Here is a 17,498-nt window from a genome sequence, read left to right as displayed (position 1 = left end):
CGTGCATGGTAAAGTTTGGCTTGTACGCGGAACTGAGCTTGAAACCGAAAGGAATCTGCTAAAAAATATATCAGATTACCTTTCTAAATGGCAGTTCTTAAGGGAAATATTAATGCGGATTAAGTAAGTTAAGAACGCCTTAAACTCCTGTATTATACCAATTTTTAGGGCTGTGATCTATGAATAGAGGAGCCCATAAAATAAAATTCAGGTACTCCACCCAGAACTCAAATTAAGGTTGATTTTTCTTTTAAATAATAATATTGCAGCAGGTGTTATATTGAATTATGTACTAATTTGATTAATTTAGTCACAAGTATTTCTTTATTGAAATCGTATTCTCGACATGTTGGCGAATAAAAACTCTCGTATTTCCGAATGAATTGTTTGAGCCGTATTATGTATTATAATGTAAAAATGGTCATACTATAGGAATCAGATTCGAATCTAACGTTAAAAAGCATTCTAGTCGGCCCATATTCATATAAACTAGTTTTAGTTTGGTTCTGCACATGCAATCCATGTTTGCAAGCCAGTCTAATAACTCCTAAAGAAGCTCCACAAATAACAATCAGAAACACGCCCTAAATTTTCTTCATGTGAGTAAGTAAACAAGATTTAACTATTGTTAAATAGTGTTTGCATGTTTTTGCTTATCTTGCGATTTTCTCAATCACGCTTTTATCAACCAAGTTGTAATTTCTGGACAAGTAGACGAATGGAAATTTTTCATACTGAGACGACATCATTTGAGCCATATATTCATGTATTGAATTACTGAACTGTGTATGAGAATAATAAGGTTTCGACCTGTCGAACATTTTAACTGAATCAAATTAATCAGAACTTGCTCTTGTGTGCAGATCGCGCCCTCACCGCCGGACAAGAAACCGTAACATGCCTCACTTGATGCTAGTGATCCGCTTGCGCTATAGCAAACCCAAATAGGAGGAATATTTCTTGTGTTCTCTACTGATAACCGTAATACTCTCTTTGCTTGAATATCGAAAAAGTTTCGATCACATCTATGCAACAGGTACATTGTTTTTGTTCAACAACTATAATATATATTTCTTCAGTTAAACATCATGGTTTTGAATTATCGGCTATTTGGATAAATCGACATTACAGTAGGAAATTTGTCTTGAAATCATCTAAAATTAACATCTTGCCTACGGAATTCCTGCGTATTTCCTGGTCGACAAAACAGTGTCTGCGGATGCAGTGTGAAAAATCGTCAACTTTTGAACTAAGACAAGTTGACAAGAACTCAAGGATCTGTGGTCGAGTTTTTTACAGATCACTTAAGCACGCTCTGCATAAGCAGCAAAATAGGTACAATATAAAGATTTAAACAGCCTCTCATGCTTAAAGGATATCCAAGCTTCCTTATACCTCTCGTATAAGAATTAGATAGTTCGGGCTTCGAATTATCTTTTTATCTGCGTTGTTGCTAAAACCTCCTACATATTAAAATGCTTCGTAGTTTCCGAGACGATCTGAATATTGCCAACAAATATTTAGTCGAAAAAATAATAAGTCATGAGAGCGCATAAGAATTTGTTTTAATAATGATCTCAGTGATTTTAGCCACTTTACATTAATGATAGAAGACAAGGCCCCATGTGCACAACAACCAAACCAAAATTTTGGCAAATCATTGGATGTCTGCAATATGCTTATCGATCCCGCCTATTGTTCCAAACTTCTTCCGGCCTTCTATCGCCTAAGTGAACAACCCCAGACACATTAAACATGTTTGAAAATTGGAACACCCCTTTGTTTGATCAATACCAATACTCATTTTTGAACCTATAACATCAACTTAATACAAAAATGGTGAATTGCTGTTTGATATTCCTTGTTAAACCTGTTTAACAAACAAAGATAACATTTTTTAAGGCAATAAATCCTTATTGCTTAATCAATCGTCGAAGGTGCAAATTTACCATTCATTGTTAGAATAATTCAGATGTTTCTACAAAAGTTTATTTTAATTCACGATAATCGAGGTAAGTTTGAAGTATTTGTGCTCTTAGTTTAATCCCAATTAATGTAATGTAAAGCGACGGTTCCAGATGGTGCAGCAAAAAAATTCAGTCTTAATCCACAGGTTCAGGTTATTTGGCAACGAACCGCGATATTTGTTTTACATTACTTATCTTTTGATTGCATTTTTTAATTAGGTATCAGCCTTAGATATCCAGCATCCACAACAATAAAACAGAATTATCTTAATTTGTGTTTTGACCTTCCCAGAAACAACACTAAATAAACCCAAAAATACGTATTTTTTTTATATAAGAACTTTATTTGATTGGCAGTAATGATAATTATTAAGTGAAAATTCATCAATCGAATTTGGATAAAACACCGTTATAGTACTCTGAATCAGAAGTAATGACTCACGTGTCTATTTTCAAACATGCTACTTTTAAACACTCCACATGTTCATTATATAGTGATTTTTCTCTAGACAATGTAGGAAAATGTCTTAATTACCCAAGACAAGTGCGATTATCGACATGTAAATTATAGCAAAATTTTGAAAATTTGCGCTTACGGTTAGTGGAAAAGTGATTTTCGACAATGCACAAGTGCAATGGGGATTTTATACCTGCGAAATTTATTGTGCAACATCGCAATGGTAAGTAGCTGCAGAGAGTTAATTGCGTTGTTAATAGCATTTACATTTTGTAAATGAAACGGTATCTACTGGCTCGTATGAATATTCTAAGACATTTCTGTCATCATATTTTGAAAAATTGTGTTGTTTCATCTGAAAGAAGCTTTTTGTGCTCCACAGTATCCACAAAAAAATCATTTGTGAAAATAACCATTTCGGCTTCACTTGATAATTAACTAATTTTGGGCTAATCTTATTAGTCTAATATTTTCTATTTAATAAATCAACCCTATTTCTACATCGAATTTTCCAGTAAAACACGCTCTAAGTTCCTTACTTTCCACCCTTACTTACCTCGCTACCTACCTATGTCTTAATACAACCACCTGGTGCAAGTTCTACACACCATCAGTTTACCTAATCTACTTACCATACCAATGAACAACAACCAAATCAGTCAAAAATTTGTTTATTTTCAATTTTGACCATTGACCATTGACCATAAGTGAAACTGTTTTGGTAAAACCACATAATGTTAAAATACCCCACGCGGATCCCCTTATGTGGTTTTCCAATAAAAGTCCTCTGCCTCAGGACTATGAATAGATATGCAACAGCAATCGCTAAAATAGTGGAAACATATGTCGTTAGCAATATAGTCGCAATGTTTGTTATTATTTTGGTTTTTTGTTGTTGCTGCTACATTTTCCTTCGCAAAAGGATATCATTTAGAAATGGTAATTAGTCAATTAGTCTTACTCAATTATTCTTATGGCTGTTTAGATTTGTCTGTTGTATAATAGTTTCAATGTGTAATAAATTAAGAATATCCAAAAAATTCTTGATTTAAAAATTAAAAAAACTAAGTTACCCCATTAATCCGGATGATCTCTATATTAAATTGTCAATAATCAGCTTGTCATTAGTGGTTTAGGTCAGCTCGGTTCATGGCGATGTTATATTTTTAACTTCATCAACGTAGTGGAAAAAATACATCTGGCCAATTTTAACAAATGTTATACAGGATGTTCCCTAAGTACGGCCCCTAATCTCAGAACACAATTTTTTATGGTATTTAACGAAAAAGCTTCTATAAACATTTACCCGGAAATGCTTAGCCTCCGACATACAGGGTGTTGGAATAAAAAAATATATGCAGGGTGTTATTCAAGCACCTAAGTCGTGTAGTTAGTCGTGAGTCAGTGGACTTTTTCGTTATAAAATGTGAAACGCCAATGGATTTTTTAATATTTCTGTTATTTTCGTATCCGCGCAACATTTTACAACAAAATCTGGACTAACCTGAACTAACTCATTCTTAGAATAATGGTCGGCAACTACAAGCAACAATCAGAGAAATGATCAATATCGACACATAATCAAAGCATGCAATTTTTCTAAAAACAGGCGAGTAATATGAAGTAAATCAAGAGACCTTTTTTGTTGTAAAATGTTACAACAGTGCAAAAATAATATAAATGTTAAAAAATCCATTAGCGTTCCACATTTTATGACAAAAACGTCGACTGACTTACACCTAACTACGTCACTGTGGTCAGACAAAAATTCACTTTATGCTAAAAATGCAGCTCTTTACCAACATACAGGAGTGCAAAATTTTAAGCACTGAGAGTTCACTGTTCCAAATTTATTTCAAATAATAATATATTTTTTAAGTTTTCAATACCCTGTAGCTCGGAATCTAAGCGTTTCCGGCCACATGTTTGTAGGACCTTTTTTCCTTTAAATATCATAAGAATATGTGTTCTACAATTACAAACCGTGCTTAGGAAACACCCTGCATATTACATATCACATATTACAAGTAGTTAGTTATATTGAATTTTGCAAAATCGTTTCTCAAATTTTCTTGACTTCAGAAGAAGCTTTTCAAAATATTCAAGATAAAGCCATATTTTTCAAACATTTCTAACGAATATGCATGAACGGCAGATTTTCGCATTTAATCCTGTTTTGAGCTTTTGGTAAGACAAAAACTTCAAAACCCCTGGAAACCCCTGAAAGAACTAAACAGAATGAAAACGATTAATTATTTTTTATTTTTAAATCACAAATAATGACCAAATAAAGCCATTGGAAAATCACATGGAATCACCGAAAAGTTGTTAAATAATCTTTAAGACGTTTTCGAAATTTTGTGTACAGTTTCTTCAAAATACTGGCTCAATAAGACAATTGAAGATGATTTCTTTTAATAAAAAAAGATCAGAAAATTAAAATATCTAAAAATACCTTGGCATAGAACCAAATCTTTAGATACTCCAATTTTCCAAGAAGTATTTGACTAAATCCTGTAACTTCGGTAAAAATTAAAAGACTACAAAGTTCCAAAAGGATGGAGAGATGTTGATGCAGTTTAATCAAATTGCAAGTATGTAAAAGTCCCAAAAAGCCGTTGAAAAATGCATGAATAAAGAACCCAACGAATATCCTCAAAATGTACGGAAATTCCTTTGAAAAATCATTTCAAAAAATATTTTTTATTTCATATCACATTTCGTTCAAAATTCCGAGAACGCTTTTATTAATACTAAAAAGCATCTCCGAAATTATATCTGAATTGTATGAAAAATCCCATCCGAAAATCTTAATTTATAGAGGGTGTTTAAAAAAGACGCTGCGATATTTAAGGGAGTGACTTTTCAGGTCATTTTACGAAACAAAGGTCCGATAAACATAGGTCCGGAAATGTATTGTGTCCAAAATTCAGGGTATTATTTTTTTAATAACAATTTTTAAAAATAATTCAAATATTTTTTGATCGATTTTTTTTTTAATTTGGTAGTATTGTTTGTAGTAATAAAAGGCTGATTTGACCTAAACTAGATTAAAATTATTAAGTCCAGTGGCAGTAGGGGGAACACCTTAACCAAATTTATTAATAAAGAATATACGCCACAGATTTTAGTTAATTTTCGATATCTTTTTGATATGGAGCAAATAAAAGTGCAACTTTTTTATCCCTTGAATTTTCGTCGTAATTTGATTTGTTTACGAGGTAAGATATAAAAACCTTTTATTGCATGTCCATTTATCATACAAAAACATGTTCAAACATTCTAGGAATATTTGCGTTCAACTAAAGTTAGCTGTTTTATTCACTAAAATGCTAGATGTGTTTAAAAATCAGTAACGTGGATTTCATTGGAACACGACACAGTAAAAAAATATTTGAATTATTTTTCAAAAACAGTTATTTAAAAAACAATTAAAACTTGCATCTTGAAAACAATGTATTTCCACATATATGTTTATAGGAACATTTTTTCATAAAATAACCCGAGAAATTACCCCCCTAAATATTGACGAGTGTTTTTTAAACACCGTGTACATTAATATGAGTTTCGATCATTCCTGAAAAATCTCCGAAAATGGAAATATTGGAAGGTACAATAAATTTCACGAAATTACCTTGCATTAGTTATTGAAATCTGATAATAGACATGCAAGCTTAACGCCAAGTTCAGAAGCGGTACCTGATGAAAAAATCGGTAGGGTGGTCTTTGAGGACGAACTCACACTTGGAGTCGTTTCCGAATTCAGCCACGTTCTATAAATTCCTCATTATTGTGCTGGGTAACATTTGCGAAGTGCACACTGATGACTGAATTTCTTTGTATTTGAATATTTCCATGAAAGTTATAACAGTTCAGTTTCTGATCGATTTATTGCTTGCCTATCAAGGTAGAATCTCGCATCATTAAGTTGACCTTACTTATTTAACTCTTTTAAAGGTAAAATGCTGACATGCGTTGTTTAAAATTCCGGTGATGTTAAACTGACGGGAATTTTTTGACAGGAGGAAAAATGTTTCCCTACCTCATCGAACAAAACAAGAGACCATCCAAACCATCTTCGCCCTCGTCCCCGGCAAAAACCAACAACGAAACTAAGAACCCCAAGACGGGAGGCAGTCATGTTCCTATTAGGCTTCAAAACAGTTTTACGCCAAGATTGCTAGGTGAGTGGTACCTAGAAATTGAGATTTATAATGGAATGGAATCAGAAGTTATACAGTCTCTGGTAGAGACATCATTGAGCGGAATGTTTTTAACTCTCCATTTATTAATACTTTTCGTAAATGTATCTTTCGCGCCCATACCTCTTGAGTTAAAATATAAAATATCCATAGGTTTAAATTTATATACTCAAACGAATAATGGAGTTTCTACAACAAAAGACAGATTCTGAAATTTCCCGCAATCGAGCCGTATGATACGCGACCTTGGCAGTTTCCACAAAAGGTTATTCATTATCCGCTTGTCATTTTCGCGAAATTTATTAATATTCCCCTTAAACTTATTGTGATCGAATACAATATGTTACATTGATTTTTTCGGTTTTTAATTCAAATGAAGGTACACCATATAGTTTAGTGACCGCGACCTTTTGTCAGGGCCGCACAATGGACGTTTTATGTCCTTTTTAGGTCAAAGTTTCTACGAGTTCAGAGCAGGCCTAAGGCTCACACACTTGATGACACTTTAACTGGCAGTTTGGAATAAGGAAATTAAGAAAATTATAAAAACAAAAAATGTATCTACTCTATGTACTACTCTATCTCTATCTACCGTGCTATCTTCAATGTAAAGCCCGTCTTAGATCATCCAAATCCTTCCCAACATATTACAAAAAAAATATTAATACGCCAAATTCCTTATATTTCTTGAATAGAAAATTTGGCAGATTTTACAAATTTTCGAATGTAGAACGAGCTAATAATTGACAATATAAATCTACGAAAAATTCAAAAAATCCTTCGTGATAAAGCCCAATAAGTTCGAGTTCGACTCTGGCTAACCCTATAACGTCTCTGTATAGGAGACACTGGTGCTAGTTAGGCTGAACACCACTTTTAAGTGTGATAGCACATTTTCTCTAGTATACTTCTGGATGTTGCTTGATTGCCACAAAGATTTTGCAACTACGTAGGATTATGCCTACTCATTGATAGGTGATTTCACTCGAGTTCCATGCATGGCAGAAAGGCAGCTATAAAATTGCGCAAAAGTAAGTCTTTTAAAATTTAATATTCCTTGGAAAAAATAGTAGCTGGATAACCTCCAATTACTGCCTTAATTATAACTAAGTGTGTGTCACCCATAGTTCTCACAATTCGCACAGATTCCAACCACCCCAGCTTTCGAAATCACGGATGGGCTGATCTTTGTCTCCAGTTGCCTCAGTAGATCTGTTGGTCTGATAATTATGTTGTGAGGCATCGGGAGGAAGCACTTTGAAAGTCCAGTTTTTCAGGGATCCATCCAGCAGCTCCTAACACTATCCAGCAAACGTAGTAATAGGTGTATGTTCGCCTCCGTGTGTGAAAACTTCCCATGCTGCCTTGTAAGGTAATGGTAAGAGTCCTCCGAGGTGCCATAAATTCGTCTTTACTTCTAGAGGATTTTTATACCGTTGACATTCCAATATTCCCCAATAGATGGCTCTCGCGATACGTGAACGATACTGCCATCTATGACTTCTCTTTGTATGTATATAAACCCGTTTTAAGCCCTAACGATAAATTAAAGATATACGGGGTGTTCATTTTTGGAGCTCGATCATGGAGATATTCATTAGATCTAACCCTATGTTGATCTACATCTTTTTTTTCAGAATCAACATCACCCCCTCCCAGTCCTCCAAAATCTCCAACACACAAAAAACACACCTCTCGTAACAAGTGGGATTCCGTCTATGACTACAAGTCGGAAGCAGCGAAGAAAGTTGAACTTATAGCAAAAAACCGCGACGAACGAAGACAAAGACAAGCAGACGAGAAAGCCCAAAAAGACCTGATCATGTACCTGGAACAAAACAACCCTTATTGGGAATTTGCGCAAATGATTCAGGAATTCCGGAATAGCGTTGATTTCAGGCCGCTAAAAGAGAATGATGCTGTGATTGAGAATCAGATTACTGTAATAGAAACTATGACACTCGCATTACTTTATTTAAAAATGAATTTTTGTAGGTGTGTGTAAGGAAAAGACCTTTAAACGAAAAAGAGGAGCGACGGAAAGAGGTGGACATGGTCACGGTCAACACTCGGAATCAACTGATAGTGCACGAACCGAAACACAAAGTAGACCTAACCAAATACTTAGAAAATCAAAGCTTCCGGTTCGATTATGTCTTCGATGATAATTGCACCAATGACATAGTCTACAAATTCACCGCCAAACCTCTGGTGAAAACCATATTCGAAGGAGGAATGGCCACCTGCTTCGCTTACGGCCAGACGGGATCTGGAAAGACCCACACCATGGGAGGAGAATTTCGGGGCAAACAACAGAATTTCAAAAACGGCATTTACGGACTTGTGGCTGTAGACGTTTTCAAAACATTAAACAATTCAAAGTATGCCCAGAAGAACTTCATGGTGTCTGCCAGTTTTTTCGAGATCTACGGAAAGCTGGTTTTCGATCTTCTGGCGAAGAAGCAACGCTTGAGAGTGCTAGAAGACGGCAAACAACAAGTGCAGGTAGTGGGATTGACGGAGAAGATTGTGAGTAAGGTCGAAGACGTGATTGATCTCATTCAGAAGGGAAGTATGGAACGAACCTCTGGGCAAACATCGGCCAATTCGAATTCGTCAAGATCTCATGCAGTATTCCAGATCATATTACGTAAAGCCGGGTCTAGGAATATCGAAGGGAAATTTTCTCTAATTGATTTGGCTGGCAACGAACGTGGGGCTGATAACAATAAATCAAACAGGCAAACTCGAATAGAAGGAGCAGACATAAACAAGAGCCTACTGGCATTGAAAGAGTGTATTCGAGCTTTAGGCAGAAAGGGAGCTCACTTGCCTTTTAGGGGCAGCAAGCTGACCCAAGTGCTCCGAGACTCATTTATTGGCGAGAAATCTAGAACTTGCATGATAGCTTTAATAAGTCCAGGAAACTTTTCCGTTGACCACTCGCTCAACACTCTCAGGTATGCAGATAGAGTTAAAGAACTAATAGCAACTGACAATCCCAATGATGACATCGATGAAGTAGGGTATACAGAGGAAGATAACGACACTTCAGAAGAGATGAACGACGTGGATGATGAAATGCTTAAAGAAGAGGAGAGAAGACTGCTCATTTCTTCAATGGAGTGGGAGGTCTTAGAAAGTAACCGACACGTTATTGAGAGTTGTGTCTATTTCCATAAAATGGCTTGTGATTTGTATAAGGCTAGTCAGAAAAACGGGTTTGATAAACGGCATTATGCTACCAATTGGAAAAACTTGCTCAGCGAGATGATTGATATTCAGAATACGGCTTTGTCAAAGGCAAAAGAGTTCTGTAACGTATTAGACAGCTGCATGTAGTTGTAGGATTCGGTACATAAATGTTATTTACTTATCTAATACTTTATATGGTAAATCTTTTATTTTTAATAAAATTGAGTAAAAGGCGGTACACATCTTTAAGTGAGAGAAATGCGTGATTTAACAATAATAAATAATTTTCACATTAGATGAATAATTTGAACAAATGAGTGTAATCCTATTCATTTTGTGAGAAAGTTTATTAAAACCAGTTTGACGTGGGAAATAAGTAAGTAATTTGATCTTCAGTATCTAAGCTGTTTCCTAACCTGAATTAACCTAAGCATTCTTGTTTAACCTATTCTTAGTGAAAGCGAGAATCCATTAATGAGCGCTTTTAAAGAGAATTTGCGCTCAATATAAACGCGAAATTCTTATAAACATGACAAGTTCTTGAAGAATTGCACTTCAGCTTGATGACCTAGCAATTTGACCAGGACTTTAGAAATAACGTTGACGTGAAACCTTTAAGAAAAGATTACGTTATAGTTAAGAATCATATTACTCCCCCACTCATCGCAGTCATTATTTTACTGATATAAACCTTCTATTTGCGAATATGTTAATGGAATGTATTAATAGAACCATCTCACCTTCCGTCTAATTGTTGTTAGTATAGAACCTTAAATTAAATATATTAAAACGATTTCAAAATTCAAGACTCTGAACACATACGTAGTAAAGATGAAAAACCCCAGTCGCGAGATGCGACATCTATCGGCTAATGTTGATATTGTCACTTACGCATATGCCGCGCCATCTGATAGTCAATGCACATATCTACCTGGTATCTTAGTACGATTATTTCTTTCAATGTTGAAAACTTATTATCGCTTTGCAGGTTCTACATTGACCTGCGAATATTTAGTAGTGGCGTTGATAAATAAAACCCCTAATAAAGAAACTGTAATTCTACATAATACGCTACTTAACTTTCCAGAAGTCTTGAGTAATAAAACAGAACCCTACACTGCCATAAGTTGCTAAATGTTCACGTCAAATGTGACGTTAATCTTTTTGAAGTTGGCGTTTATCGTTGACAAGAAAAAACTGTGCACCACCTCCCATGTCGTGCGAAAAATACTGTTTTTCGCAAATTTCTAAATTATAAGTACTTATTTATACTGAAAACAATGATTCTATTAGAAATAAATAACAGGGTAGTGGAGGATACACTTACATTGAAGATAAAAAACGCGCAAGCCGGGTAAGTTTGATTAATCCCAGATTTCTTTGCATATTTGTTGAAATGGGCCGGTTTTGGTTGGGTGAGGCGTTCTTGTTTCCGATAAACATTAGTCTGCATTTCCTGCCCTAAAAGTTCATTGAATTGCTTATCTAACAAAAACTCCATAGCAGGAAACAAACTAGTGAGTCATCTTGCCAATACCCAACCTTCAGGCTTGAGTAATCAATCGTCAACAGAAAAGGGGGGCCCCAAAAGGGCTGTTATTGAATTTTCAATCTGTTTTCCTAGGCTAAAGAATGAGAGCATAGATGTAACTGTGGCAGACTTTGACGGAGTTTTATATCACATTTCTAATCTCAATGGTGATAAGTCTAAGATTAGGGTAAGTAAATACTAAAAATTTCACTACATATTGACGCTTTATTTTTGGAATGTTATTGAAGCCAAAAATAAATTCTTAATTAATTACCATTTAAATCTCAAGGTAATATATTCTCTTTCCTGGAATTATTGATTTTATACCTCATTTTATGTATTACTTGCTCAAATTATAATGCTTACTCATTTACCCATTTAAGCAGTGTCAAGTATCTTCAGCAACTTTAATGGATTAATGATGTTGACTGACTGTTAACCTGATTAATGATGTTACATTACTCTTTGCAGAGGTAAACTTTCAGGTAAATTTTGCTGCTTTATTGCAATGTTTAACATTGGAAAAGAACTTTACAACAATTTACATCAATATCCTCAAACATTTTGCTTTTAAAGTGTCCATTATGATCTGAGGTCTAACCTAGGTGTTGTATTTCCACATATTATGTGGGGTTATTAACACCAACCATAAGAGTTTTTAATACTATTTTTTCTAAGGGAGCAAACCCAAGAAAGTAGAATATTATATAGCATGCCTATTTGGCAATCTACTTTACTTATCTTTTCCTGATTGTAAAATAATTTTGCCAATTTCAAATGGTCTTTTTATTGATCCACTGATTATATCAAGAAAGATATAAATAAAAATCCTGCAGTTTTATACTATGTGTCTATGAGAGCAGGTTTGCACTTGTAACTTTTTTGTTGTTGATGTGATTAAAATGAAAGTTTCATGTTATGCATGTACATTTTATATGGCTATGTAATGAATTATCTTTAACTTGGAGAATTTTTCCATAAAAACTTAAAATAAGTAACTTAATTCTGTTTTTCAATCAGTGAGATCCTGACAAAATTGAACATAGAGACATCATGGCCTATTACCTCTGTCAAAGCTGGTTAATCTAACTGCAAACATAAAACTAAAAGGATATTTTACAAATAATAACTTAAACAGCTCAACTTAGCATAAGTTTAAGGAGCGACTTGTCCATGACTACAGCAACTTTGTAATATTGACTCTTCCAAATATATTTTAACTCTGGTCTTTGATAATCTTAATAATATGTTCAAGTATTTGATGTTAAAGTTAAGATTTTTCATTTCTCCAATTTATTTTCTTTATTGCATTTTTAATTTTTGAGCTATAAGGTTCAAATTTGCGATGCATAATAGTCCAAATCAACCAGACCCTAAAACTACTAAGATATACAGAATATATTTTTTTTAAGTTCAAGACTCTTTTTAGTTTTCTAAATTGTTTAGTGGTGAATCACTGGCATTAAACATGACCAGCTAAAAAGTATACAATTTCTGTTCAATTTTTCTATGTGAAAGTAAGGTTTTCTGATCCGTGTTATTTTATTTTTTCAGTCTGTAAATTTCCGAACTTTTAAAACACGTTGATGCCCTTGGAAATATGTTAATGCTATTCTTACTTAACTATACTGAAATTACACTTTTTTTCAAAACAGCGAAAAGTACACTGAGCATGAAACTGCCATTTTTCAGACACCTAAAGAAATTCAGAGTCTAATATGAGATGCCATGCGTTTTTAAAACATCCTGCTTTTTTTGGACTTTTCAGATTAGTATATCCCTCAAATTCTACAAACAACTTCAAGAGCACGGCGCTGATGAACTGCTGAAAAGAGTGTATGGTTCTTATTTGATGGTACCAGCCGAAAGTGGGTACAACGTAACCTGTCTCTTAGATTTAGAAAACATACCCTCAGATTGGCCTAAAGTGGTGAAAACCTTAGGGCTGTTAAAACGAAACTGTTTTGCATCAGTTTTTGAAAAATACTTTGACTTTCAAGAGGCGGGAGACGAAGGCCAGAAAAGGGCGGTGATTCATTATCGGGACGATGAAACTTTGTACGTTAAACCTATTTTCGTTATTTTGCTAGCTCTACAAAATGTTCCTTTTTAGATACGTAGAAGCCAAATCCGACAGAGTGACGGTAGTGTTTTCGACGCGGTTTCGCGACGAAGATGACGTAATTATAGGAAAAGTGTTTATGCAGGAATTGAAGGAAGGCTTACGGGCGTCCCACACTGCGCCGCCTGTATTATTCAGCCACAGGGAGCCACCTCTAGAACTCCAAGACACAGATGCCACTGTGGACAACAATGTTGGTGAGTGTCTTTTTCCTATCAATACTTTATTTATAATTTCAACCAACATTTTTGTAATTGTAGGTTACGTAACTTTCGTCTTGTTCCCGAGGCATACAGCGAAGAACACAAGGGAGAACACAATCAATCTGATTCACATGTTTAGACATTACCTACACTACCATATTAAGTGTTCGAAGGCTTACATTCATAGTAGAATGCGGGCCAAGACTTCAGACTTCCTGAAAGTGCTAAATAGGGCCAGGCCTGAGAATAAATCAACTGATAAAAAGACTATCACGTAAGTATACGATTTTCTTTATTGGAGCTTTTATTTGGATAGTGGAACAGTAGACCTCAAATAGTAAAAAGAAATTGGATTAAAATATCCAATTAACCCACAATTTATGGTATAATTGAGAAAGATTTATAAATGACGAAATTTAAAACAATAAAAGGCGAATTAGCAATTTTTACTACTTAAGTAGGTTCATTTTTAGCTAACTGTTGTAATTCTACTCCTTAGTTTAATTATTAAATAGTTGTTTTAAAAACCAATTGAATTCCCTGCATGTAATTGAACTGCAATTAACTACTTGGTACCTATAACAAAACAATAGGAACAGGGACTCTTAATGCTACATGCTGCAGAATTTGGTACTACCAGTTTGACTAGAAGTAATCTTATATTTATATTTTTAAGTGGGATATCCGGTATATTGTTGATTTTTTCAACTAAGTGTTACCTCTAAATGTGTGTCATTCTGATTTAATTTAGAAGTAATGTATCGCATCTTTTAAGAGTATCTTATTATATTTTAAACCTTAGATAACTCTTTAAGATATCAAAAATTAAGATATCGCACGGCTAAAAATAACAAAAAAGTGCAATTTGGCTTTCTTTAAAGATGCATTAAACTAAATAGATTTTCATCTTAATTTAACGCTTTATATAGAAACGTTTTTGTTACATCAGTATCTACCAGTCTAAAGAATGTGGTATAGTTGGTAATTAAATAGATTGTAGTTAAAACTTCTGACAGCTCTGGGAACAAGCAATTATTTTCGTCTCGGCGTTTGATTGTTTCTTAGATATTTTATTTGTTTCAGGGGAAGAACATTTATAAGGAGGGATTAGTGTTGATAGGAAATAATCATAGCATTCTAGCGATGTTCGGCTCAACATGAACGGAAGTAACCTTATCAAAACTGCCAACCCCGCCCTGATAACGTTGTACTGTTTGCCTAGTTTTAAACTATTTTTTAGCAGATTAATTTCTTTGAAACCATATTTATAACATCGTTTTGTTCTGTGTTTATTTATTTTTTTTTATAAATAGTTGCAGTTTCGACGTTTTCGTCTTAAGTATAGCAAATACTTAAAGAAGAAATAGTCAACCGCAAGCAACTGACAGCATTTTAACCATATTCTTTTGCATTAACTATTATTTATTCTAACTTTGATGCCCATTTCTTTTTAATTAGCGTAATATTTTAAATCAGTATTGCCTACATTATGTATTTGTATCTGAAATGAAGCGTCTTAGGTGTGCCGAAGGTGAGGTTCAGTGAACATTTTCTAATTAGGTATAACGAATTATAATAATAGTGAATGTATATAGATGATTACGGTAAAAATCCGTTTTCACGTGGCGGTGAGCTTCCTAATCGAACCATGGTCCTAGCACTTTGAGATACCTAATAATTATGTATATTGAAGTGATAGTAAATAATATGATTTTTCCCAAGAGAGGATGTAAGTGACAACTCAGCGCTAGGCGGTTCAATAAAACCATTGTTATGTCTAGTTTGTAATCCTTTAATTCGTTACATTCAGCATATTTTTTATCTTGGTATTTTGCATTTCTTCATGAATGATGTTCGTTTAAAATATGATGCGAATTTGCAGTGTCCTAATGAGAAAGTGCAAGTAGGATAATGTTTTGAAGACGCTGACAGGCGTCAATATCCCCCTTGCTTTGTATATTTCTTGCTTTAATCAAATTATATTTTGTAAATTTATACACTTTTTTGTATTTTTACCATAACAATTCAGTGGTTTTTAGTCTTACAAATGTTAATTTTTATATGGTTTTTTTGGTAATATCTGATATGTAAGAAATAATTGCTACGGTTCTTCCAAGTGTTTGCCTCATAGACGAACTCTCTTTGATCTCTTGATCTTTGAAGAAAATGTATAATGTATTATAGAAAATCTTATTTCAATTTTCCTTTTAATTCCTGCTTAATAATTCTCCATAAATTGCAGTAAAGTGATTTTTAATTCAGTCAAGTAGCAGTTATTCCTTTTTCATCATTATTTGTTCTGTAAAGTTAACACATAGGCAGTAACAGTTGTTCTTGGAACATAGAAAATAAATTGTTATTTTTAAGTGCATTTCCTTTAGTTCACCTACCAAAACGATTAAAATCCGTGATGCATCGAACAACCAGTTTGGAGAATAACGAATATTTAACGAGTCCACTGCGAATACAAAACGTTCAACAAAGATACGTATTCACGTAGTGTGCGTGAAAGCAACTTTGTATTGTACTACAACTTTTAATGTATTTTCTATTTTTGACATAGTATAGCAGAATCCATCTTGTGTTCTCTACTGTGTCATGACTTTAAAATATATCATTGTCAAATAATAACTGACTAATACACTATTTAACAATTATTTATTAACTTGACAACCAACAAATACCAAAACACTAAATCCTAATCTTTAAATATATTCTTAATATTTATGTTGCCATCTTTGAGCTTTGCTCTTGCTTCCTTAAAAGCAGTACTTAAACTAATCGAGTCTTCTCCTTCAGTTTCATGAACCGTCTTCTCTCGAGCTTGAAATCTTCTATCATGGTTAATTAAACCAATGGCTTCTTTATATAAATGTTCCTCTGACATGTTTGAATCTTTATATTGTTCTTTTATTTTTTTATATGTTTCAATAAACCTCTGGCTAAGACTACTAGTTTTACTTAGCAAGTGAACAGCGCCGATTTTTTTATTGTTTCTATGAAACGTTCTGTAATTAAGTTGTTCAAAAATTATTGACTAGTTGTCAATAGTTGTACGTACGTTCTTACGCTCTTATTTTGTCGTCTTCATAAAATATTTGTCTGAGTTTCATGTTCGGAACAGGTCTATCGTAACTAGGTTCTTCTTTTGGTGGAAACTTAGAATAAACGTCATACCAAACCGGGCGATCGTCCCAGTTCAAAGCTTTAGATTGTATCAATCCCGTGGTCCTAAAACATTATGCAAAACGATAATGCTGATATTAAATATTCTTGCAAAGTGAATAAGGAAATGTGGTTTATTTTGTAACAAACCTTGTATAGATTGTTCCTATCTTTTCCAACCTACTTCCAGCCATGTTAGTTAAGTTTTAGAAAAGAAGAAATAACAAATGATCAGATTCAATTAGGAATAAGAATACCAAAGTTGAAATTTTAATTTCAGACAAGTATAAATAACTAAAAAAAATTATAAAAAATATAGAGGTGACATTGAAAACTGACACAACTGCTGGGAAGGGGCTTTCCACCAAGAATTAATACATGAAGAGGTTTGAACGGGAGTAACCTCATATAGAGGTTTATTTAATACAGAAATTTATTATTAAAGACTTTTTCGTTTATTAATTTTTAGCCTTCTTTGGGCAATAGAAACGCGCTTCTGAAGTAGTGGTTTGAACTCGAATAAATAAAAGCAAAAATCGCGTTAGGAAGACCAATCGTCCATCCTGTTAAGGACGAGGCGATTAAAGGTACAAAAATGCCTCTTGGTGGCAAATGCCAAAAGCCAGCCAGCAAACTGTCACTGTCAAACAGTCAAC

General features: G+C 33.9%; 3 protein-coding genes across 6 annotated transcripts; 2 read left to right on the top strand and 1 right to left on the bottom strand.

Moving 5' to 3' along the window:
• Positions 1 to 1,868: 1,868 nt before the first annotated feature.
• Positions 1,869 to 10,197, top strand: LOC136347439 (kinesin-like protein Klp10A). 4 transcript variants are annotated; one of them, XM_066297441.1, is made up of 4 exons: positions 1,869 to 2,012; positions 6,447 to 6,608; positions 8,264 to 8,568; positions 8,622 to 10,197. In XM_066297441.1, exons 1-4 carry the CDS (start codon positions 1,973 to 1,975, stop codon positions 9,966 to 9,968), a joined length of 1,854 nt encoding a protein of 617 aa, XP_066153538.1. In that variant the 5' UTR covers positions 1,869 to 1,972; the 3' UTR covers positions 9,969 to 10,197. The 4 variants fall into 4 exon arrangements, with proteins under 4 accessions (XP_066153538.1, XP_066153536.1, XP_066153535.1 ...); XM_066297439.1 differs by lacking the exon at positions 1,869 to 2,012 and adding an exon at positions 2,260 to 2,647; XM_066297438.1 differs by lacking the exon at positions 1,869 to 2,012 and adding an exon at positions 3,248 to 3,363.
• A 798-nt stretch (positions 10,198 to 10,995) lies between these two features.
• Positions 10,996 to 16,043, top strand: Arpc2 (Actin-related protein 2/3 complex, subunit 2). Its single transcript, XM_066297443.1, has 6 exons — positions 10,996 to 11,175; positions 11,446 to 11,539; positions 13,121 to 13,410; positions 13,466 to 13,671; positions 13,735 to 13,951; positions 14,761 to 16,043. The coding sequence occupies exons 1-6, from the start codon at positions 11,102 to 11,104 to the stop codon at positions 14,786 to 14,788; spliced, it is 909 nt and encodes a 302-aa protein (XP_066153540.1). The 5' UTR covers positions 10,996 to 11,101; the 3' UTR covers positions 14,789 to 16,043.
• Positions 16,044 to 16,318: 275 nt separating this feature from the next.
• mRpS23 (mitochondrial ribosomal protein S23) lies at positions 16,319 to 17,418 on the bottom strand. Its single transcript, XM_066297444.1, has 3 exons — positions 16,993 to 17,418; positions 16,747 to 16,908; positions 16,319 to 16,685 (listed from the first exon to the last, which is right to left on the bottom strand). The coding sequence occupies exons 1-3, from the start codon at positions 17,034 to 17,036 to the stop codon at positions 16,376 to 16,378; spliced, it is 516 nt and encodes a 171-aa protein (XP_066153541.1). The 5' UTR covers positions 17,037 to 17,418; the 3' UTR covers positions 16,319 to 16,375.
• Positions 17,419 to 17,498: the final 80 nt, after the last annotated feature.

The sequence above is a fragment of the Euwallacea fornicatus genome, chromosome 28 (assembly GCF_040115645.1).
Source record: "Euwallacea fornicatus isolate EFF26 chromosome 28, ASM4011564v1, whole genome shotgun sequence".
Taxonomy (NCBI): Eukaryota; Metazoa; Arthropoda; class Insecta; order Coleoptera; family Curculionidae; genus Euwallacea; species Euwallacea fornicatus.
The sequence above is the reverse complement of the archived record's forward strand: the minus strand, read 5'-3'. Positions and strand labels throughout refer to the sequence as shown.